Genomic DNA, 23,685 nt, shown 5'->3' on the forward strand with positions numbered 1-23,685 from the left:
CCAGTAAGGTGAGGCACTCTTACCTGCCAAGAACGGATCTTGACTGGATCTCCAAGAGTACCAATGAGGCTTGGCTCTTTGGTGTGGGGGACCTCATATTCTTTGAATTTCCTCAGCCATTCTTCAGCCATTGCAGCTCTGTACTCGCCCTTCGAAATGCAAAATATGTTGTCACCAAATAAGACCGAAGAGTCGAAGAGAAAGCTGTAGAGGCTTGGTAGTATGGACTTACAGTGAAGGGTCCCAGGTAAGCAACATATCCCGCAGACAGCAGTACGTCCCCAGCCACATTGTTCACCATGTACTCCAGATTATGAACAGTTTCCTGCCACCGCACTTTCTCATCAGCCAGGCCATTGATCAGCTGCATAGACAGAAGCATGAGGATTAAAGTACTACTTATTGTATTGTTCTTGTACATGTTGAATACATCAGTCAAACATTGTATGTTGGAAAAAGTATGTGAACCCGCAGGCTGATGACTTCAAGAAAATCTAACTGGAGTCAGAAGTTAGAAAAGCTGGAGTTCAATGAATGAAACGAGATTGGAGGTGTGGCATACAGGTACTTTGACCTATAAAAAAAGACTCCAACATTTGGAGTTTGCTGTTCACAAAAAGTAACTGCTGATGTGCAACATGCCTTGCAAAAAAGAGATATCAGAAGATTTACAATCAAGAACAGTTGATTTGCATAAAGCTGGATAGGGTTACAAAGAAATTTTAAAGAATGTCCACAGTTAGATAAATTGTGCATAAAGAGAGAGATGATTTAGTACTGTGGTTTTACTCCCTGGAAATGGACCCTCGGCCATGATGCCTCAAAAGGCACAACTCAGAATACTCAGTGAGGTAGAAAAGAACCCTGGGGTAACACCTAAAGGTTTAAAGGAATCATTGGACCAAGTGAACATTGCCGATTCTGAGTCTACTATACACAAAAATTGAACAGGCACTGTGTCCATAGCAGGACACCAAGGAGGAAGCTGTTACTTTCCAAAAGAAAAACACTGCTGCACTTTTGAAGTTTGACGAAGACCACCTTGACACTCCAATAACACTTTTGGGAAAACGTTTTGTGGACTGAAGAAACTAAGGCTGAATTGATTGGGAAGAATATGCAGCAGTATACATGGCACAAAAAGAGTACATCAAAGCAACATGAATTCATCATTGAAAATCATTAAGTACTGAGGAGGGAGTATCATGATTTGGGTCTGTTTTGCTGCCTCGGGGCCTGGACAGCTTGCTATCATCAAAAGGCAAAAGAAGTCTCAAGTTTATCAAGTTATCCAACAGGATAATGTCAGGATGGCTGTCTGGCAGCTATAGCTCGGTAGAAGGTGGGTGATACTTTAGCAGTGCTGCTTAAATGGCCTACAGATCTCAAAAGCCCCAGTAATATTACAGGATTAAGCAGCATCAGAGTGGTGCAGGGGATTCTGGGAAGAAGGATGATTAGGTACGATCTTTAAAAAGGAGCTGAAAGATGTCAAAGGGGATCACAATCATCTGCGTCTACTTGTTTCTACACTTCACACTCTGTTGGGTTACAAATACAATCACTGTGGATTACAGTTCTTTCTGTATTTATGGGCTGTCTCATGCCTGCTTGTTCGTGTGAATTTGTTTTTGGTTGGATTTGTTTTCATCTGGGGGGGGCGCTCCCAAAAATAGCAAATCTTCACATAACAAATGAAACTCTTCTCTATAAGCGTTTACCACACTGCAACTACCACACAACACAGCACACAGTAACAATAAACAATAAAGTACTCTCTGCCTTCTTCTCTGTCTTTCCCGATCACTGCCTCCTCCACTGCCCTCCACAGTCTTCCTCCTCCTTCCTCCCAACTCTGGCACCCTCCAAGTGTGGCAGGCAGCTCCTTTTACGTTACACCCAGAAGCACTTCTGGTGTTTTGAAGCTGTAGCTAGCTCTGAAGCACTTTCAAGTGTGGTGAGAGCCTAACAATGTAGGGTTCTCCAGTCCCCGCGGCACCCCCTGGTGGCACTCATGGAACCTAACAGGGCTGAGTCTAAGAACTCCAGTTCCCATGATGCCCTGTGGGAAACCGTGGTGCTGCTGCAACCCAGGGGGGCTGCCATCTAGCAATCTGGGGGAGACAATGCCCCGTGTGCATGCTGTCTCACCCTGTCCTTCCATCTGGGGCGTGTCCTGGCCCGGTAAGGATGCTGACTGTCCCTCACACTATCTATAAACTGGTAAAGAGACACCTACAGGAAAACACTTTGAATCTCTTAGAGAGCTGGTCACAAACATCTCCAGAAACATCTATCTGAAATCTTGCAGGAAAAAGCGTAAGCAACATTTACAGGAAGAAAGTATTTATCTATGTGAGAAATTGCCACAGGAAATGTTAAACTCTCTGCATGCCGGTTTGTTTTAAACCAGTAAATAGCACCCAGTGAAATTTAGTTGTTTTTTTTTTTTTCTTTTTTCTTCAAGGGATTGTGGGCAGGCATTCATTTTAAGACTTTCATAAACTTGCCTTTATGAATATGCATAAACCCTCTATTAAAAAAAGCACATCACATTCTTAGCACAATTTAAAATGGTCCAGGATGAAGGTCCTCCAAGAGGGTGTTTTCTCTTTACTCCTGTTTTGTAATTTTCAAAGACAGAATATTAAGTCACAACCACAGAGGGGATCTGGTTTGAGGACTTGAGGGTGTCTGGTCTGTCGTTTGCACCATCTATTGTGATCTCCAGCAAGCCCTTGAATGGTTCACTGCTAGGTGTAGCATGATGGAGAGTCAGTGCCTCAAAATCAGGACTCATGGTTCTTAACCAGAACAGATTGGCTTATTCTCTGGATCAACCTTAAGGTAAGACATTTACGGTAGGTTGTTCACAGGCGAGGCTGTGCTGAGGGGTTTGGGGGTGCTTGTAAACCAGATAAATGGGTTAAGGCAGTGGCAGCAGCTTTGAGGCTTTGAGGAAGCAGCAACTAACCTTTTGAAAAAAATTAAGTCTAAGTTCACTCATAAATCTATGAATGCATCCTCATTTATGGTCACAAATAGCTTACAATGACCATTAGAATGAATGAATTTCTTCCTGAGGGTTGTTGTAGCTGTCAGTGATAGAGGAGCTTGACAGTCCAGGAACACCTTGAATTAGAAGCACTGCTCCTCTGGACTGAAAAGAGTCACTTGGGCATTGAAGGGAGGCTTCTTTCGGGAGCCATTTGAGCAACCAATATGAAGGAGACCCAGGGGCAGATTTAAGAAATACGGCTTTTTTTTTTTTAAAATCACACAGTTTGGGAAAACTCAAGGAAGACCTAAAACTGTCACTGGAGAATGCAGAGTCTCCTTCACTAACAATAGTATGTCATTTGAACCCTCATCAGAACAACCAGCACACAAAATCGTTTTGACTGGGCACAATTTAAGGAAAGTTAGTAAAAAACGCATTAGCTCAGAAATGCACTTATCAGTGGCACATATAGTGCTACATAGCCTCAGTGGAACACTAACACTCCACTGACTTCATGTAATAATGTCTTTCAATGCCTGAGTGTATGATATTCCCTGTCTGCTCTTTCTGCAATTACAATTTTCTAGTGTTACATAAACTACCTGACTGCCTCCGTGTCATTAATGGTCCACTATTTCATTGGACAGTTGTGCCAGAATATTTAGGGGTTGATGGTTTCAGAACGCCCACTCACCTTGTCTGCTCGGAAAAGACGTTGCTCACATTGGTCACACTTGACCTCCAGCTCTTCCTTTTTGGAAACACAGTCTTTGTACTTGGCTTGAAGAGTGGCAATACCTTCTTCCACTTCTGCCAGCTGGGCTTTGGCCATTTCCAGGACTCGTTCTGTGATTTCCAAATCCTCTTTTGCTTCACGAAGAGCTTGCTAATGAATTATGGAGGAAAGCAGAGATCATTCTCAATCCAATGAGCCTACTGTCAGATTTGCATTCATTAAAGTTCAACAGGACTGATTAATAATGAGTGCCGAGTCTCACCCATTGTTCCCGGTATTTTGTTTTACCCAATGGTTTCTCCAGCATTCTCACTCTTACCTTCTTGGGCTCCACTGCACGGGCTACAAAGTGAAAGCTGTACATAGCAAGGACCCACTGGCAGATAGACGTACATGCTTTGGACACCTTGGCAATGGCTGCTGGCTTAAATTCTTCATTGTCAATGTATGGTTGTATATTTTTAATAACAACATCTGGGATGTTCTCCTGCAAATAAAGGCATTTTGGAAGTTTACAATGAGAAACCTGAGGATGCTTCACTCCATTTTCATCTGCTGTATGTTCCTTACACTGTAATTAGAAACCTCACGTTGGTGTTCTACAAAATTATTTGAAGATGCACTTGAAAATTCTCCAAGATTAACTTGACTTTCCCATCAGCTCCCTGGTTTTATATTGTAAAAAAAAAAAAAAAAAAGGAGACACATATATTTCATGATGTCGTTCTACACATAGATGTTCTCCTTTTTATGGCAGCGTAGGTCTTGCACTAAAGGTCAAGTGCTGGTGTTTTTGTTTTTTCTCTTTGGTCCTGCTGCACACTGTGTGTTTGTACTTCTGGGTATCTGTGGCTTGACATGCAGACCCCCTTGGAAGTTCTCACAATTTGTTGTTATATAACATTGAATCCCAGTGGATTTGTTATGAATTTTATGAATGATCAACAGGAAGAGACTCTCTAATGTAAAAGTGAAAACAGATCTTGGCAAAGAACTAATTAAAAAATAAAATAAAACACAAAATAATTAGTCACATAAGTATTCCCCGCCTTGATGTTATATTTCAACCAAGCTTTCACCCTGGCTTTTGTTTTAATTCCCTTTTCTTCAAATAAAATAAATAAAAAGAAAAAAAGAAAATTCCTTTTGTTGTTTTTCTTTTCAGATTTCATACTTTAAATATTATCATTTATGTTAATATTGTGATTTATTATTTGAATAATTATGCATTTTTGTCAGTAATAACTATTTAATTTCTATGTATGAAAATATGTTCTGTTTTGTTCCTTGTGTTTTGTGGGTGTTTCCCCAAGAGGCGGGGCCACCTTTCTATCATTGTTGACAGACTGCAACCCACCATGTAAAGGCTGATAGGGAATGCAGTCCCTCATGGTACACTGTATGTGCTTGGGTGTTGACAAGTCCTCCTCTAATTGTTTATTCTTGTTATTTGGATCTTTTGACATTGTTTTTGCTCTGGTTGAGGATTTTGACTTTTGATTAAGATAGATAGATAGATAGATAGATAGATAGATAGATAGATAGATAGATAGATAGATAGATAGATAGATAGATAGATAGATAGATAGATACTTTATTAATCCCAATGGGAAATTCACAAATTAGGTACTCTGACTCGGTTGCTGTGGATTGCCTTTTTTTGGCAACTCCTTTTTGATCTTTTCAGCAATTTTCTGTATTTTGCTCTTTGTTAATAAAAATCTTAATTTTAAGATAAGATTCCTTGTAGGACATATCTCTTCTCCAGATGGAGTTACACAGTTCTCACCCTGGTGATGTACTTTGGGCTTTTGAGACTATTTGCTAGATTTTTTGTTTTAACTTTAAAGCTTATGCCCATTTTGAGGCCTAGTCAGGTCTAAAGACCTCCCATTTTCCTGGCTTAGGCTTGCCTTGGGTGATGTCTGTTCTGTGGGCTTTTTGGGGAGCTCACCTCTTCACTATTTTGTGGAGCCAAATTCAAAACACTTGAATACGACACCCCTAACTCATGAGTGGTGCAGCCCATTGGTTTTAGAAGTTGCAGAATTGGAGATCGTCAGTCTGGGGTTTTAATTGATTGTAGTCTAAATGCATCTTACCTGGATGGTCCAGCATGTATGTGGCCTAATCTACACAATGAAGACAAAAGAACACTCCAAGGTGAAAATAAAAGCAATAAAGTACATGGTTAATCCTGTAGTAAAACTTGACGTAGTCTGCAAGAAACCTGCACCTTGGGAGAAGATCTGTTTTCCAGCAAGACAACAACCTCAAGTATCAATCCAAAGCTACGTATGAATACGTTAAAAATAACAACATGAATGTCCTGAAGTGGCCAAATCAGAGTCCAGATTTCAATCCAACTGAGAATGTGTGACTAGACTTGACAAAGGCTTTTCAACCCAAAAACTCCATGAAACCTAAGAGAGCTTGAGATGTTCAACAAAGAGGAATGGGGAAAAAATGTCAGTGTGCAGATGTATAAAGTTGATGGAGAGAGAACTGTGCACACAGACTCAAGGCTGTCATGGCTGCTAGAGGTGCATCTACTAAATACTGAATGAATACTTATGAATATGGAGTGAACACTTATGTGATCAATTATTATGAATTTTATATTTGTTATTATTTTAGACCACTTTGCTGAGATCTGTTTTCACTCTGACATTAAAGAGTGCTTTTCTGTTGTTCGTTGTCAAAAAAGTCGCAATAAATCCACTGTGAGTCAAACGTTGTAAAACAAAGTGTGAAAACATCCAATACTTTTTAAAGGCACTGCAAAAACACTTCAATTATTGCAACAGAATAATGGCTATCCCATCCCAGAATGATGCAAAGGGGTCAAAATACACCCAAATAAAATAATTGTTTAATATTAATCTCTAAGGCTAGCCGAGCTCAGGGAGAGCACAAAGGACAAACTTAGTAAATAGCAAAGGAAACTCTGCAGTCTTTTCGTTTTCTATTTATCTGTCAGTTCTGGTTCTGCTCCCTGTCTACTATATGCAGTGGCAGGTCAAACTGCCCACCTGATTGTACCACAGAGAACACACTTTTCACCAGTCACCCTATATTATGGCCTCTTTTCTTCCCACCAGCTCACTTCCCAACTGTACGCTACATAGGCTGCTGGCAAAGTGTGACCTGTAAAACCAGCATTGGATTTGCTTTCATAGATCTCCTTAGAATTGCTTCTGGGGTCAGAAATACCCATTCAAAATCCTGGAGCCATCTTCCCAGAGCTCTCTTTGGAAGTTTCCTAAGCTCCAATTCACCATTAAAGAGCCCACCAAAATATACAACAGAGGCTGATACTGTCCTGACAGCGAACTGGCAGATACACTTTTTGAGCAGAAGTGGGAGATGTAGATGTAGATAAGCAAAAGAGATCAAAGCCGGAAGATCAAAAATAGAAGCCGAAACCAAAACATGAGTCAAAAATCGAGGTCAAAAGGATCAAGCAAGAGGTCAAAACCAAACGAAATACAAAAGAAGACTTTGAACAAAAATTTTTGACATAAAAACTGCCAGCCCATCCTTTTAGCCCACTGCATTGATTACAAACAGGTCATGACCTATGAGGCCATGTTCCTAGAAACGTGGGGAAGTGGATCTAAGTATAGAAACACAAAATAGTGATGATAAAGGACCTACAATGGCATCCAAGATGCTACATAAACAAAGCACAGCACCTAAAATATTAACAATTTTGGACAATTAATGACAGAAACAGAATCCTCAACCACAGGAACCCACAGTTCAGGTACAAAATAATGCCATATATTTATATGAGCCAGCAGGAAAACCAAATCATGACACATACAGTATGTTCCTAGCAGGAACCATTTTCTGTCACTTACTAGTTTTAGCAAATTTCTCCTGTTATTATGGCAGTCCTTGAGGATGTCTCTTTTACTTTCATACTCAAAGAATAAATTATAAATAAATACAGCTTATCACTACTCAGGCAGTGCTCATCAATTTGAATTGACATTCAGCCACCATTACCTCCTCCATCTGCCTTGTGTCTTTTCTTCCTGGAGACCACTTGTCCACTGGACATCCCATAACTCTATTTATGTTACGTGAAGGAACAGAACATAGTAGTCAAGCGTTCTTATTGGACTTTAGGCCGCTGCAGATGTTTGAGTTTATCACTAGTTTACCAATGGTGCACAGAACAAGACAGGACAAGAACTGGTACAGCATAATGAGAGGATCTCTAGTCTGCCTCCCACTGGTAGCCTCATGGTCTAAGAAAGATGAATGCAACCAGAAAATAACTACCCTAAACAATAAAAGAATTCCATTTGTAAAAACTCTTCTCATAATTTGTAATTAGCAGACAACAGTAATGAACTTCAAATGACAGTCAGTCATAACTGCCAGCTGAACACCTGGCCCAGAGTAGATTTTAACATAAGGTAAGCAACACAAGACAAATGTCTAGTTGGTGGACCCTCCTACCTTGTCATAGCTGAAAAGGCTTTCCAGAAATTTGCCGGGCTCTTGCAGAAGACTCTTTCCAGGCTCCCAGTAGTCATCCACCTTAGTGCCTGGTTTGTCACCAGCCACTTTCTTGGGTTTGACACCCCTCATGATGCAGACAGCCTCAATCACCAACTTCACACCCTGAGGTGGGTGCTGCATGGCTCGAACCTTGGCAAAAAAAGAAAGAAAATAACAATTAGATCCTCTTCCTCATGACTGTGATTGCTTAGATATTGGGGGGATGGAGGAGGTACTCTTAGATGAGGCTTGGTCTAGAACTTGACTGCAGCACACCTCCAGTTATTTTGTACATTTTTTAAGTCTCAGATTTCTTTTAATGACAAAGTCTAAACACAGACAAATCACCTACAGATGTAATGCTCTCCATAGTGAACTGTTTCCAATTCTGTCAGCATGGGACTAAACCATTTTCTTGCATACACCGGATTAAGAAAGTATTCGGACCCCCTTCACTTCCTACATGCTTTATTACATTTTAAATGAATAAATTTGACATTTTTGCCCATTAACTTCCACACAACAACCCAGAATAGCAAAGTGAAAAAATGCTTCCAGAAAGGTGTGCAAATTCTTTAAAAATCAAAAACTTGAATCTCTCAGTCATGTAAGTATTCAGACCTTTAATTCAGTACTTTGTAGAAGCGACTCTTTTGGGGTAATTTCCTATAAGCTTTGCACTCCCCGATTTGGCCAGTTTATCTCATTCTTCCTGGCAGATCCTCTGAAGCTCCGTTAGATTGGATGAGAAGCATCTGTAGAATGAAGGTCTCTCCACACATTTTCTATAGGGTTTAAGTCTGGGCTTTGGCTGTGCCACTCAAAGAGAGTCAGGGACTTGTCCTGATGTCACTCCAGTATGGTCTTGGTTGTATGCTTTGGGTCATTGTCGTGCTGAAAGGTAAACTGTCACCCCCAGTCTGAGGTTGTGTGCACTCTGGAGCAGATTTACTTCAAGGTCCTCTCATTATTTGGCTGCATTCATCCTTACCTCAATTCTGAGCTGTCTGTCTGTCCCTGTCACGGAGAAACATCCTCACAGAATGATACTGCCACCACCACACTTGGTGGTGATGATAAGCAGTGCTTGGTCTTCACCAGACTTAGTATTTGGAATTCTCTGTAAAGAGTTACATTTTTGTCTCATCCGACCAGAGAATCTTTTTCCTCAAAGTTCTCACAGTCCTTTAAATGCCATCATATACCTTTAACTTATGAGTGGCTTCCATCTCGCCACTCTAACATTAGCACCTGATTAATTTAGTTCTGCAGTGATGGTCGTCCTTCCAACAGGTTTTCACATCTCAGCAAAGTACTTCTAAAGATGTGTTTGAGTGACTATTTGGGTTCTTGGTGACCACCCTGACCAAGCCCCCTTCTTGCTTGGTTACTCAACCACTGTAGGAAGAGCCCTGACGGTTCTAAACTTCTTCCATCCTACAATTGTTGAGGTCATTGTTCTCATGGGAACACTTGAAGCTTTAGAAATTATTTTATACCCTCACCCTCATCTATACCTCACCACAATTTGATTGTGGAGTCTACAGAGAGTTCCCTTGGCTTCATTGCTTGGCTTTTGTCCTTGCATGTTGCATCAGTTGTGGGGCTTTCTATACACAGGTACAAGTGTCCCTTTCTAAATGAAGTCCAATCAATACTGTCTGCCACAATCAAGTTCTAGACACATCTGCAGAAGAATTAAAGCAAACAGGATGCACCTGAACACAATTTTTGGTGTCACATTAAAGGGTCTGAATACTCATATAAATTATAAATTTTAGTTTCCCATTTTTAATAAATCTGAAAGCTTTTCTAAAAACATGTTTCCCTGATGTTATTATGTGCTATTAAGTGTAGACTGATAGATGAAAATAACAAATTTATCCATTTAAAATGAAATGTACCACACAATAAAGTGTGCAGAAAGTGTGCATACATGAGCCTGCATTAATTGCCACGTATGTCCTTTACTTACGGCCTCCTGTTCATTTTATTGCATCTACGATTGACATTATCACCAAAGAAATAATGTCAGAGAGGTAAATAACAATCTCCAAGTGGAGCGTTCTATTTTAAGCCTTGCTTTGGGCTTACCCCATCCTTTATTCATGGAAAATGCTGTCTGCACTTGCCGCAATCTGGACATAAACAAGTTATAAGGGCATTTCCCAGGGCGGTACTTGCTATTTGATGAATCTGAACAAAGGGAAGTGTGCTTCTTATTAGGGTCTGTTATCACACTGATAAATGACAGCCCATATTCGCATCTTTTGAAAACAGAACAAGCGGCTAAGTAATAAGTAAGCCTTCTGGAAATGATGGGGAAAGAATGTCACCACTGGGCCTTCTACAGGTAGCACATACCACGCACGCTTATTCTCTGGCACACACCTCTGTGACGTCATTTTTATTGAGGTTCTTCAAGTTTTCTAGGGCAGCATCAAGAGCGGGCAAGGCCTTATCCAAATCCTGCTGTGCATCGTCTGCAATAGCCTGTGCCTTCAGGGCCTTCTCTGAAGCCTTAGCCTCTTCTGCCTGGACTGAGATCCGCTTCTTTTCTGCTTCTACTGTGTCAACCTGAAACCAGAAGTGCTAAGAATTAAAACTGGAACCAAGAAGGAGCACTCAAGATGCACATTAAAATTTATTTGATTTAAATTCCTGGCATGCATGAGACTACTAAAATTCAGTGAGACCACAAACTCTTGTGGAGCCAATAAAAGATAGGCTTGGCAGTATGGCTGATCCTCTCAGTTTATAATCAATTATTAATTGTAAGCTGCTGTCAGGCAACTGTTGTCGCAGTGCTCAGGACCAATTGCCTTTTCACCTCACTTCTAAATTGAAAGTTTACAATGAACCTTAATCTTCTCCATTGTTACAATTGTCTCCCGAGCTGCCTCTTCCAGAAGGGGTCTCATTGTTTCAAGATCTTCCTGCATCTTTGCCACGTCCTCAGAAGTCCGCAGCAACTGTTGTGAAGAGGAGAGAGGGTTTGAAGATTCAAGCAGATGAGCATTACAGAAGATAACATTCTCAAAACCATTTAATCCAGTTCAGGGTTGTAGGGGATTGGAATTATCTCAGCAGCACTAGGTGAAGATTAGGAAACGGCCTGAGACAGGGTGCCATTCCAAAGGACCCACTCATGCATACAACTTGAAGCCTTCATCTCTCTCTATATATATAAAATTCAGCATTGCCTTGTCTGTCTGTCTGTCCACTTATCATGAGAAAACTACTTAACGGATTTAGATCGGGTTTTTTTCCTATAACTTGCTTGAACATTCAAGTTGATTTTTCAACTTCTCTCATTGCGCTAAGTATCATAGTTCGCTTGCATAATCAATTTATTTGCACAAATCTGAGAGAGACGCAGTGGGAATTGGGTAGTTGGGCAGGGCCCTCCTAATTCACACACCAGCCTCGGGGCATATTTTACATCCACTTATCTAGCGAATGAGAGAACTACTTAACAGATTTAGATCAGGCTTTTTTCTAGAATCTGATTGAACATTCCAGTTGATTTTCTGACTTCTCTCATCGTGCTAAGAATCATAGTTCGCTTGCAAGAGCGATATATTTGCGCTAATCCGAGACAGAGGCTGCGGGCCGAGGGAAGGGGGAAGCGTGACGTAGGAGTAGGGAGCCAGGCAGAGCCATCCTTGCTGTCCTTCTACACGGGTGGAGCCGTAGGTTACAGCTAGCGGTGTAATAAAAGAGAAAGATTGAACTATTTGTTTGATGCGACTCCAGTGGCCAAGATGAAGGCCTAATGCTCTTACCTTGTCTAGACCAGTTTTCATGCGATTTTTGGCAACATTCAGTTCTTGCTTTTTCATTCCAATAAGCCGAGAGAAGATGCTCAATAGCTCCAGGTAACTCTTGGGGGTGATGTAGTTGTATCTGGACAATTCTGACAAATACTGTATGCTTTTTACGGCAACTGTTTGGTGGATATCTACACACATCTGAGTCTGAAAGGAGAGAATCGGCACGTGATGAGCAGGGCAATAGATTCTCAATCAGTATGTTTAACTGTCATCACTGATGGGGCAAATTGATTTAGAATGTAACATGCAGTTATAATAAACCCACACAGACTCACCAGGCTTTGGATTATAGCTGGACTGGCATCAAGTGCTGGCACCTCCTGCAAGAAGGAGGAGGCTACAGACTGCAGGGCTTCAAATGGCCATTCGTTGAACCAGTCAATAGTGCAACAGGTGACAAGTGAAGGGAACTGACGCAGCCGGGCACGAAATATCTCACCAATTGGGCTAGAAAAGGAAAAGGATAGACATGATCCAAGTAAATAACCAAAGTTCAATCACAATCACCACTCTGGAGGTGGAGAAAGTGGCAGTCTGTATGGTCCACCTTCTAAATGGTGATACAGTGTCCAGAGAAACTGCCTTTGGCATGTACAGTGAGTTAGGCACATTCCTGTTCTGTGCAATCTTATTTTTCCCTGGAATGATTTTTTAAACCAGGAAAAACAACTCAAATCCATTCAAACATCAAATGCATTTAATATTTAATAAAACATCTGTTTATTAAATATTTTGGAACTGCTTAGTTTCTCCCCAACAAGGTAGTTGCTGTTGCCCTGACAGAGTTTAGTATACCAGTTTGAGAAGCATTCTAGATTCAGGTATATTGATGTAGTTGTTCTTTGATGTAGTTTGATGTATATTGATGTAGTTGTTCCTTGCGCTCGGATTTCATCTTGTTCTCTGTTGCCTTTGATGCGTATACCTTCATTCTTCTTCATTCTCTATATTTAACTTGTTTTGTAAGTTACCTTGGATAAAGGCATTTGCTAAATAAGTAATAATCTCTTCATTTACTTCTCTATTACAGAACAACATAACATTATAAATCCTTCTTAATCTGCATTAAGGATGAGAGCCAGAGCCTTTCTGGTCAGCATCAGATTAAAGGTAGAACCCAGCAGTGGTTGCAATGCACTGTGCGCCTATATACTGAAATGAGAAGGTTTGAAGATGAGTGAATGAACAGCTGATAACTACCTAGCCTCACGCAATAAGAATTTTTCCATATATGAATGAATTCTTTTAGCATTGCCCCATTAAGTAAGCGCAAGATGTGAAAACAATTTTCCATCTCTTGTGAAAACAATTTTCCATCTCTTGTGAAAACAATTTTCCATCTCTATTCCCTATTCAGGTAGATCCCATCTTGTCATGCGCCCCCTTCTGTTTTAGCGATATAAAGCACCTCTTTGTGTGAGAGAGACCCCCTGCCTACCTCATGCAAAGCACAGTGTGGATGTTTTTGCGCACACGCTTCGTGTAGGCAGCCATCATATTTGCTTTCGTGGGCTGCTGGCCCAGGTCCTGGACAACGGGTCTCATGGTATTCAAGATCTGGTCTTGCTCATCAAGTGCATACAAGTTGGGCACATCACCAGAATTCAAGATGTTGTTGATGTCTTCTAAAAATGACTCACTCTTGATCTAAAAGAAAGTAATAAAAAGGGAAAAATGCATGAAGCTAGATGACTTGTGAAAAATTGCTTCTTAGATGTCAAATTGACTGGTCACTGAAAAGGCGAATTTACTGCCATTTTAGCTCACAGAACAATGAAATGTATTCAAATATTTTCTATTCTACTGCAGAGTACAATAATAAAAGAACTGAATCAAACTGAATTTTTACAGCCAGACATTCCTGAACTTCTAAATACTGTTCCTGGAGTGCTGCTGAAAGAGAGATAAAAATGTAAGGTACTGTACATGATAGATAGTGTCACACACATGCACATGGTAGGCACCTAAAGGGCTTGAATAAATGTAATTACTCACTGAAGCAGGAGATGGCAGTGTTCTCTAACCGTTTATTTCTTTCCTCTACAGAAGAGCCGAAGGAAATCCCGCCTGAGTCTAAGGCCATCTCTTCCGTTTCCGGCCATTCTGACATCACTTTCTCCAGTTATATTCTATATAACTGACACATTTTTTATACTATTCAGTTCTGTTTTGGACTTCCTTCTGTAAGGACTTGTTTTTTTCTCATCTACTTGTTCTATGTGTATGGGATGGCTACCCCAAACCTTTTCTGTCTGTTGTGTTCTGTTTATCTCCACGATACATCTATCTACCATGGTAGATGGGATGCCACTGTAGTGGAAGGACAGGGAGAGAGCATGTATGGGGCATGCTAGATGGCAGCCCTTCTGGGTTTTAGCGGTGTCCCCATTCCCCACATGGCACCATGGAACATGGAATATTGCAGCACAGCCATGCTGGGCTCCATGGGTGCTGTGGGGAATTAGCAAAACCTGCTTTGTCAGGCTTCTGCTTTACCCAGAAGTGTTCCCAAACCACACTAGGAAATTCTCCTGGGTGCATTTTATGCAGTGCAGTAGCACAGCTCCGAGAGCCAGAGTCAGGAGGAAGAGGGACGAAACTTGCTGTGGGAGGGTGGAGGTGGAAAGAAAGAGACAGAGAGAAGAAGAAAGGACAAAGGGTGTTGTGCTTATTATTGTGCTTGTGTATTGTACTTTGCTACTGGGAAACATCTGGGAAGAGTTTCCCACAATGAAATAAAGCTTGTGTGTTGTACTGAACTTGTGTCTGCGTCTGTCTGTGTCAGGTTTGGGGAACTGGTGCGCCCCCTGCAGGCCACAATATTCATCTATCTGAAGTTTCTTCAAGTTGTTGTTGGGTCAGAAAAACTAACTAAATTATTATATATCAGTAAAATGAAACTGTGGTAAACCACAATGACATCAAAATAATTGAAAACCTGCTTTGATAAAAGTTAAGGAGAAATGCAGAAATTGTTCATTTGGAACTAGAGTGTGGCCCGTCCACTAACACAGCTAGGCGTTCATTTGGGCCCAAGTCCCCATGCAAGATAATAATTCCACAACAATGTTCACCTGTGTGTCTGTAAAAAGAAAAGTGATCTGTTGGTTCTGCAGGCCGGCTTTCAAAAGGATGCGTTTGATGTCCTCCCGCCATTCTGTGAGCCCGTAGTTTTTAGAGAGCTCAATCTGGAAACAGTCAAAGTCAGCCCTGAGTGGAAAAAAGCATATATTCAAAAGAAAATAAAGGGTACTTGACAAGTGATCCCTATAAGAACCCGTCTTCACCTGTCACGTGCGTCACACTCATGTTACACTAGGTGTCCTTTGCCGACCTCGGATCAGTTAGTGATACGCATGTTGCACTTACACTACGCTGATGTTTCTCTAAACCTTACAAACATTAATAGGACATGGTGCCCATTTTCTACTGGGTCTACTGTAGTCCATTCGGAGTGCCTTTATATTTTTAAATTAGAAAACAAACAATCATAGAAACACATGATTAGAAGTAGAAGGAGCTACTTGCCAAGTGCAAGACAGGTGGTGGTGAGTGGGGTTTACGTGAGCAAGTGTCAAAACACACATTTCACTACCCACTAACTTGAAGCAATGGAAGTTACTTCATGATAATTATAAGGATATTATCACAAGCACGACCTACACGTTACACTGACTTCACTAATGATATATAAACATACTCCCTTTGTGTGAAAGTGAAGGCTGCTCCTTGTAGTATCTTCTGCACAGCCAACTCTGTGTACTGCTGATACGTGCAGGTAATTGAACATTCTTTCTGGCATTTGGGTCTTTGATTTCTGCTTAGTGTTGTAAACGCGTTGATGTGCCAATTGAATTTTTGGTTATGACTTTGGCTTCTTTTTGATCTTGCTTTCGTCTTTTGAACCCTTTACTGTAAAACTACGTCTGTCTCTTTTGAGGCAGAACAATTCTATGATATATTTTTTTAAAAACTTTGAGTTCAAGGCCCATTTTTGTGTAGGCCGAAGCACTCGTAGCCTCTCTAGTGGAAGCCTTCAGGTGCATCTCCTCTGAATAGGCTGGTGGAATTCTAATCTGCTTCTCTGGCTGTTTTTGGCTGTTTCTGCAGGCCTCACACCACTTTGGCCCCTTTGTGAAATAAATCATAACATTGGGGAATTGTGCAAGACTTACACTCAACCACATGTACAACCATCACTTCGCACATAATGCCTAAACACCGCTCTCATTTGCTGTTAAATGACTTCCATTTACTTGACATTAGCAATCTCTACAGTTCTGTCACTTGGTATTTGTGATTTCCACAAGGCCTCCACCCCTTACAAGTGATTTCCACAAGCTTCTCACCAAAAATTAGTTTTGTTACACAAGATCCTGACTCCTTGCATCCCACGAATGATTTTTAGATGACTACACCTGACAGTGGTAATACCCTCACTTCAAACTTGGGATTTGCAACAAAGACCTCACATGACACTTTGGAACTACACAAAGCCTTTTCCTGTCTGTAGTGATTAACTCAAGAACCGTATCACACACTTGAGATGTTTAAAAATGGGGCTTTATGTAAAGCCATCACATAACACTAGTAATTTGCACAAGGCATTTGTTTGCTTTACAGCTTGGTGAATCTCCCTGAACTGAACAACACCTCTCCTTTGCATTCACACCATCTTAGTTTAAAGCACAAGGAAACAAAGCATCTTACATATGTGAGGCCAGTTTGGTGAGAGACTGCCTTCCGCTGCCCCCCACACCCAGAAGAAGAGCATTTCCCAGAGGCTGTCGAAGGATGCGGCTAATGCGGCATATGTGCTCGACAGCATCCATGAACAGCACAAGCTTCATTTTGCTGGTACTGATCTGGTTGAAATCTTCCATGTATTCTTCAATCACACGTGCCAGCTGGAAAACAAATAAACAGTAACTGCAATTGTACATAGAAAAAATAAAAAATTGGCAAAATGCAAGAACTAAGCTTGTTTAGAAAATGTCCTGCATTTAAAACTTATTAGCCTACCTTATCCTTATCTTCAATGTACTGATACACTTTGTTTTCTGCTCCTGGCATTATGAAGTCTCCAAATATGACTGGCTTACTGGGTACAACTTCTTCATAAGTTACACCAAAGTCTCGCATCTTGGATTCCATGAGCTCATCAAACCAGTCCCGGTCCTCCTTATTGACCAGGCGGTCCTGAAACACCCGGCAGCTCTCATGGTACCAAAGTCTCAAGAGGAGGGGAACTGTCTGGCAAAGAGAATACAGGTGTCACGCACGTGCGATTAGGGGACAGTCAAAAGGCTCGATGGCACGTGGAAAACCAACAGAGGGGGAACTGGAACGGGGCACTAATGCTTCTCTCTCCTTCCATCCACAGAAAAGCATCAGAATAAAAAAGCATTCCTAACCGACAGAACACTCCAATCCACCACCATCCCGACAATAATAAGAAGACTCCTCTTCCGGCTCCAAGAATATACCTCACTTCCGGTCCCTTTCTAATGTCCTCGGTTCCGTCCCTCTGCTACTGACGTCATCTCCGGCCACTGCTACCTTCTATTATCTGCTTCCTGTATAGCCTCCATATAAGTCGGAGCATTTTTTTTGTTTGCTGTGAAATGTTTGAGTTGGTTTAGGACCGTTTGACTGTACTGGAACCTGAAACCAGTATACGGGGAGGCTCCCCAACACTTAACCTGTGTCTCTGTGCTTTTTACTTATCACAGAGGCTATAAAGAGTTAACAGAAAGAAAGAAGCAGTTCTGGCTGCCTGAGTCCATCGCTCAACACTTGGGGTGAGCTGCAGTTTTAGAATTGCACTGGACATCAAAAGCTCATAATAAAGACATTTGCCAAATGTGGTATTAACGTTGGTTTAAATGTGTTTATTTTTGTCCCTTTTGTGTTTTTTTTATTACAAGGATTTAATTCCTAATATTATTTTCACATTTTGCTTTGCAATTTTAAAGGTTGTTTTTATTAGTGTTTAATTTTTTCTTTATGCAATGCCATTTTGAAGATCATGTGACATAACACCAATGATGTAACAGAAGCTACAATAAATATAGCGTTGACTGCACTCTATGTTACCTCCATGGTGGATGCAATACCTTTTGATCTTCAGAGCAATGATGAGCTTCCTTTCCAAGTAGGCCCTGTTAGGATTTTGTGTTTTGGTTAGGACCATCTTTTGCATCTAACCTTCAATTTGAGTTTTGTTCTTTAATTTTTGTTACTCATTCCTATTTTGGCATCTCCGGGCTTGTCTTTTGACTTCAATTTCTCACTTCTCATTCATTTCCTGATTGTTCTGGCACTCATAATAATACTCAGCACTCTGCATGTTAGAACACCAAAAATAACAAGATCTTGTATATGTCACGAGGAGTTGCAGCATCAGTGACTATGTAACTACAATTAAGGCGAAACTAGAAAACTGGACACATTTCCTACATCCATCCATCTATCTACCAATCCATCTACTGATGATGATGATATATAAACATACTCCCTTTGTGTGATAGTGAAGGCTGCTCCTTGTAGTATCTTCTGCACAGCCAACTCTGTGTACTGCTGATATGTGCAGGTAATTGAACATTCTTTCTGGCATTTGGGTCTTTATTTCTGCTTAGTGTTGTAAATGCGTTTTTTGGCTATGACTTTGGCTTCTCTTTGATCTTGCTTTCGTCTTTTGAACCCTTTACTGTAAAACTACCTCTGTCTCTTTTGAGGCAGAACAATTCTATGATATATTTTTTTAAAACTTGGAGTTCAAGGCCCATTTTTGTGTAGGGTGAAGCACTCGTAGCCTCACTAGTGGAAGCCTTCAGGTGCACCTCCTCTGAATAGGCTCCATCTACTGATGAAGCTTTTGATGAATTAGATGTTTATTCCCCATATCTCTGAAAAGAAATTAAGCAAATATAAAGTGTGACACCCATACTTTTTAATGATACTCAAGTGTAATTTGTCCCTCAACCTTAAAGAATGGAATTATGCAGCAATCTTTCAACAACATTTGCAGATGATGTTGTCCTGTTTGCTACATTAGGCCGTGATCTTCATCTCTCTCTGGATCGGTTCGCAGCTGAGTGTGAAGCAGCTGGGATGGGAATCAGCACCTCCAAATCCGAGACCATGGTCCTGAGCCGGAAAAGGGTGGAGTGCCCTCTCAAGGTTGGTAGCGAGATCCTGCCCCAAGTGGAGGAGTTCAAGTATCTCTAGATCTTGTTCACGAGTGAGAGAAGAATGGAGTGTGAGATCGACAGGCGGATCGGTGCGGCGTCCGCAGTAATGCGGGCTCTGCATCGGTCTGTTGTGGTGAAAAAGGAGCAGAGCCGCAAGGCAAAGCTCTCAATTTACCAGTCGATCTACGCTCTTACCCTCACCTATGGTCATGAGCTATGGGTAGAGACTGAAAGAACGAGATCGCGAATACAAGCGGCTGAAATGAGTTTCCTCCGCAGGGTGTCTGGGCTTTCCCTTAAAGATAGGGTGAGAAGCTCAGTCATCCGGGAGGGGCTCAGAGTAGAGCCGCTGCTCCTCCGCATCGAGAGGAGTCAGATGAGGTGGCTTGGGCATCTGATCAGGATGCCTCCTGGACTCCTCCCTGGTGAGGTGTTCCGGGCATGTCTAACCGGGAGGAGGCCCCGGGGAAGACCCAGGACATGCTGGAGGGACTATGTCTCCCAGCTGGCCTGGGACCGCCTTGGGAATCCCCCAGAAGTGCTAGAAGAAGTGGCCGGGGAGAGGGAAGACTGGGCATCTCTGCTCAAGCTGCTGCCCCTGCGACCCGATCTCGGATAAGCGGAAGAGGATGGATGGATGGATATGCAGCAATCAAAATCAACATGTTTCCTCAGGAAAAGGCTGACAACAGATGATAATTCAGTCAAGAGTTATGATAGACCTTTAAGAAGAGAAGAATCGGCCGTAAAAACGCATGTTTTAAAATAATTGGTTACAGTGGACTGCATGTACCTTCCACCATGGCAATTCAATGCAAATAAGAATGCTAAACCAAGTCTTCCAGAGGTATAAAGCTAGACAGACACAGGCTCTCCACTCTCTGCTATTCGATGTTATGAGCTCACTACAAACTGTGCCATGCACTATGAGGCACTGAGGTTCAACTGGCATTTGTGTGTGTGTGTGTGTGGGGGCACTTTTAGTATTGTATAACCATCACTGTTCTGAGGAGATATGCACATAAGAATGTCATTGTACTATGTGCACTCGACAATAAACTTGAACTTGAGTGCAAGTGTCCACATACCGAGGTTTTGGAAGACTCTGCCATGAGTATTCCCTGGAAGACTTTGGAAAGGTCCCGAAGGTTGAAGGTGTAATGGGATTTTGCTGGTGTAGGAAGAAGCTGGGAGCAGATGGTGGAGTAAACCTTGATGGTGGCACTGACGAGAGGCTGAGTAAGAGGCTGGATACCTGGGACAGAAGCTGTGACACAATAGGATTAAAAGATGAGAACTTGCACCTCTTAAGACTGAACACACGAATAACAGAGAAAAGACTTTTGAAGATTGCTGGCGTCTCCTTGGGTCCAAAGACACATCACAGAAACCACACAAAGCAATCAGCATGAGGTGACACAGCAGGTTAATGGCTGATCTGGGGTGAAGCTGCCGTTAGTGAACACTGTGGCTGTCTCTGAAGAATACTGGGATGCAATGGTTACCTGAAATGGGATTTTCTCAAAAGTAATGCTGTGAAATGACCTGACTCAGGTGTACAAAGGGAGCAGAGACTCTAAACCATACAGTAAAAGCCTAATAATTTAACTCTTACAATGGGCACACAGTGTGTCCCTCACTGACTCACTAATCCTACTCACACTCTAATTATAATATGTAAAAAAAAATGCATCATAATGATAGTAATTGTATATGATATATACTTACTGGCTACTTTATTAGGTAGAACTGATTGTTAATGCAAATATCAAATCAGCCAATCACATGGCAGCAACTCAATGCATTTAGGCCTATAGACATCATCAAGACGACCTGCTGAAGTTCAAACTGAGCATCAGAATGGGGACGAAAGGTGATTGAAGTGACTTTGAAATTGGCATTGGTTGTTGGTGCCAGACGGACTGCTCTGAGTATTTCAGAAACTGCTGATCTACTGGAATTTTCACGCAGAACCATCTCTAGGGTTTACAGAGAATGGTCTGAAAATGGGAAAATATCCAGTGAGCAGCGAATTGTTGAACATCACAATGAGTTCACTGTACTTAAATGGCCTCCAAAGTCACCAGATCTCAATCCAATTGAGCAACTCTGGGATGTGGTGGAATGGGAGATTCACATCATGGATGTGCAACCAACAAATCTGCAGTAACTGCATGATGCTACCATGTCAATATAGACCAAAATCCTTGAGGAATGTTTCCAGCATCTTGTTGAATCAATGCCACAAAGAATTATGGTAGTTCTGAAGGGAAAAGGGGTTGCTATCAAACGTATACTAGCAAAGTGTACCTAATAAAGTGGCCGGTACTTGCAAGGTGTACCTAATAATGTAGCCAGTGAGTGTAGAAAGGCACTATAAACTGCATAATAAAGTTATTAGAGCATAGCTGAGACAAGATTTGAGCCAGAATTCTGCAGGAACAGTTAGGCTATATGGCCACCTCTAGAGAGCATAAAGCAATGAAATGACTCTAAAATATGTCTTCTATTTTTGATAAAATATCTTATTGCTAATTAAATGCTAAAAAATAATAGGGATGGGAGAAAATAGAAAAAGAAAAGAGTTTAATAGAGAGACGGTCAAATAAGCGCTCAAAATATGGACATCTGATGGTTAATTAAGAGGACTGACAGTAAATTTAAGCAAATGGATTCCTCCTCTCTACTTACTTGTCCAGCTCTCTAGGATGGTAGAGAAAATCTTATTCTTGCTGTTGTCATTCATCTCTGTGAAAGAAAGGTAATTAAAATGGCGAGAAAAGCGTGCTGTGATAGGGTTTCGTCCACCACCTGGAGGCCCCATGGCGCAAGCAAAGTTGATATCGACCAGCTGCTTGAAGGTTCCTGTTGAATAAAAACCAAAGAGGTCATTAGAAACTCATAAGGCTGTCGTGTCATTGTGCAGCCCATGGCAGTAGACTCACCAATCTGCTTGCGATCGTACCAGCCACTGTGATCTAGCCACTGTCTCAGCAGTTCAATAGGAGGTTGAGCCCCATACGTCTCCAAAGCAGGCATGTTGAGGTCATCGATGAAGAATATAAAGTAATTTCCAAGAGGGGGACCAAAGATGCCCTTACGTCTAGAACAAGAAATAAATCATGTCATGGCGACCAGTTTGCCCATTATGAAAAGAGTGGTTAAGACCTGACACCTGCCTCTTATCCAGTTTGCTGTCAATAAAATCCTGTGTCTGATTGGCTGAAGTGCGGGCTGAGAACATCAGGAAGTGTGTCACATACTCCTGGGGCATATTTTTCAGCAGTTTGTCAGAAATAGTTAATGTCTTTCCTGTTCCTGTTGGTCCTACACAAAGTATCTGAGAGGGAAACATACAAGTTGAAAACATACAAATGACAAAATCTCCTAAAGTGTGACCTGTGTCTTAGCATTAATACTCTAATTTTAACCCTTTATTTCAACCTCTTCGATCCTTGATGAAACCACCATACTTGGCAGCAGTCCTCAAGTGAATTGACCTTACAGACCTATATGTCTTCAGCACTGACTCATCAGCTGCCCAGCACCCTTTTCTTCAGAGGATCCTTTGAGATCTCTCCACCGAAATGGGCAAAATGGTAAAAACAATGGAGCATTAGCAGGAGTCAGAACAGTTATTTTGCTTACCTTAATAAATGTAAGGTATAAAAGCACCTCCACATCAAGCCGATAGTAAAGTCTAAGTAAACTAGAAGGTTTCATAAATGGCCACCTTTTTGTTGAAGGTTGAGATCAGGTTTTTCTTAACAGTATACAGTGGCAAGAAAAAGAATGCGAACCCTTTGGAAATACCTGGCCTTCTGCATTAACTGGTCATAAAATGTGAATTGATCTTTATCTAAGTCACAAGTATAGACAAACAATAAGCTACTAACACTGTCACACATGTGTGCATGGGAGGCAGCTGAAGGGCTCAAATGGCGGTAATTCCATGCCGGATCAGGGGGTGCCGCGGTGCACTAACCCTCTCTCTCTTTCTTCTGCAGACCAGTTAACGGGAAATTCCGCATTGGGCCTGATGACATCACTTCCAATCCTGATGACGCCACTTCCAGTTCCGATGATATCACTTCCTCTGCCCTACTTTAAAACCACCATTTTGTCTTGCCTAAATCAGTTCTCTCTTGGACTTAGTTCTGAAAAGATTTCACCGATTTGTTTGTTTTGAACCAAACTTCCATTACATGGTATTGCTGCCCCAAACCTTTTTGGGGTGTTTGTGTTTCATTTGACAGCGTTGTCATCGGGACTGGAACCCGAAGTGGTGTCATCGGGCCTAGGCGGAATTTCCCATAACTGGTCTGCAGAAATAAGAGAGAAAGAGTCAATGCACTCTTGCACCCCTGGTCCGGCATGGAATTATTCTCATTTGAGCCCTTTAGCTGCCTC

The 23,685-nt window shown here is 41.6% G+C and overlaps 1 protein-coding gene across 1 annotated transcript in view; it reads right to left on the reverse strand.

Moving 5' to 3' along the window:
- dnah1 (dynein, axonemal, heavy chain 1) overlaps positions 1 to 23,685 on the reverse strand; it is a 144,862-nt gene that overhangs the window by 42,044 nt on the left and 79,133 nt on the right. Inside the window, exons 43-59 of the mRNA XM_051921101.1 lie at positions 22,455 to 22,615; positions 22,221 to 22,378; positions 21,967 to 22,140; positions 20,364 to 20,542; positions 17,105 to 17,335; positions 16,793 to 16,989; positions 15,157 to 15,292; positions 13,521 to 13,729; positions 12,358 to 12,529; positions 12,035 to 12,226; positions 11,111 to 11,221; positions 10,641 to 10,826; positions 8,208 to 8,399; positions 4,057 to 4,224; positions 3,696 to 3,887; positions 233 to 364; positions 24 to 149 (exon numbers count right to left, since the gene is read on the reverse strand). Of these exons, the coding sequence (XP_051777061.1) occupies positions 24 to 149; positions 233 to 364; positions 3,696 to 3,887; positions 4,057 to 4,224; positions 8,208 to 8,399; positions 10,641 to 10,826; positions 11,111 to 11,221; positions 12,035 to 12,226; positions 12,358 to 12,529; positions 13,521 to 13,729; positions 15,157 to 15,292; positions 16,793 to 16,989; positions 17,105 to 17,335; positions 20,364 to 20,542; positions 21,967 to 22,140; positions 22,221 to 22,378; positions 22,455 to 22,615 (2,916 nt within the window). The remainder of the gene's footprint in view (positions 1 to 23; positions 150 to 232; positions 365 to 3,695; positions 3,888 to 4,056; positions 4,225 to 8,207; positions 8,400 to 10,640; positions 10,827 to 11,110; positions 11,222 to 12,034; positions 12,227 to 12,357; positions 12,530 to 13,520; positions 13,730 to 15,156; positions 15,293 to 16,792; positions 16,990 to 17,104; positions 17,336 to 20,363; positions 20,543 to 21,966; positions 22,141 to 22,220; positions 22,379 to 22,454; positions 22,616 to 23,685) is intronic.

The sequence above is a fragment of the Erpetoichthys calabaricus genome, chromosome 18 (assembly GCF_900747795.2).
Source record: "Erpetoichthys calabaricus chromosome 18, fErpCal1.3, whole genome shotgun sequence".
NCBI classification, from domain to species: domain Eukaryota; kingdom Metazoa; phylum Chordata; class Cladistia; order Polypteriformes; family Polypteridae; genus Erpetoichthys; species Erpetoichthys calabaricus.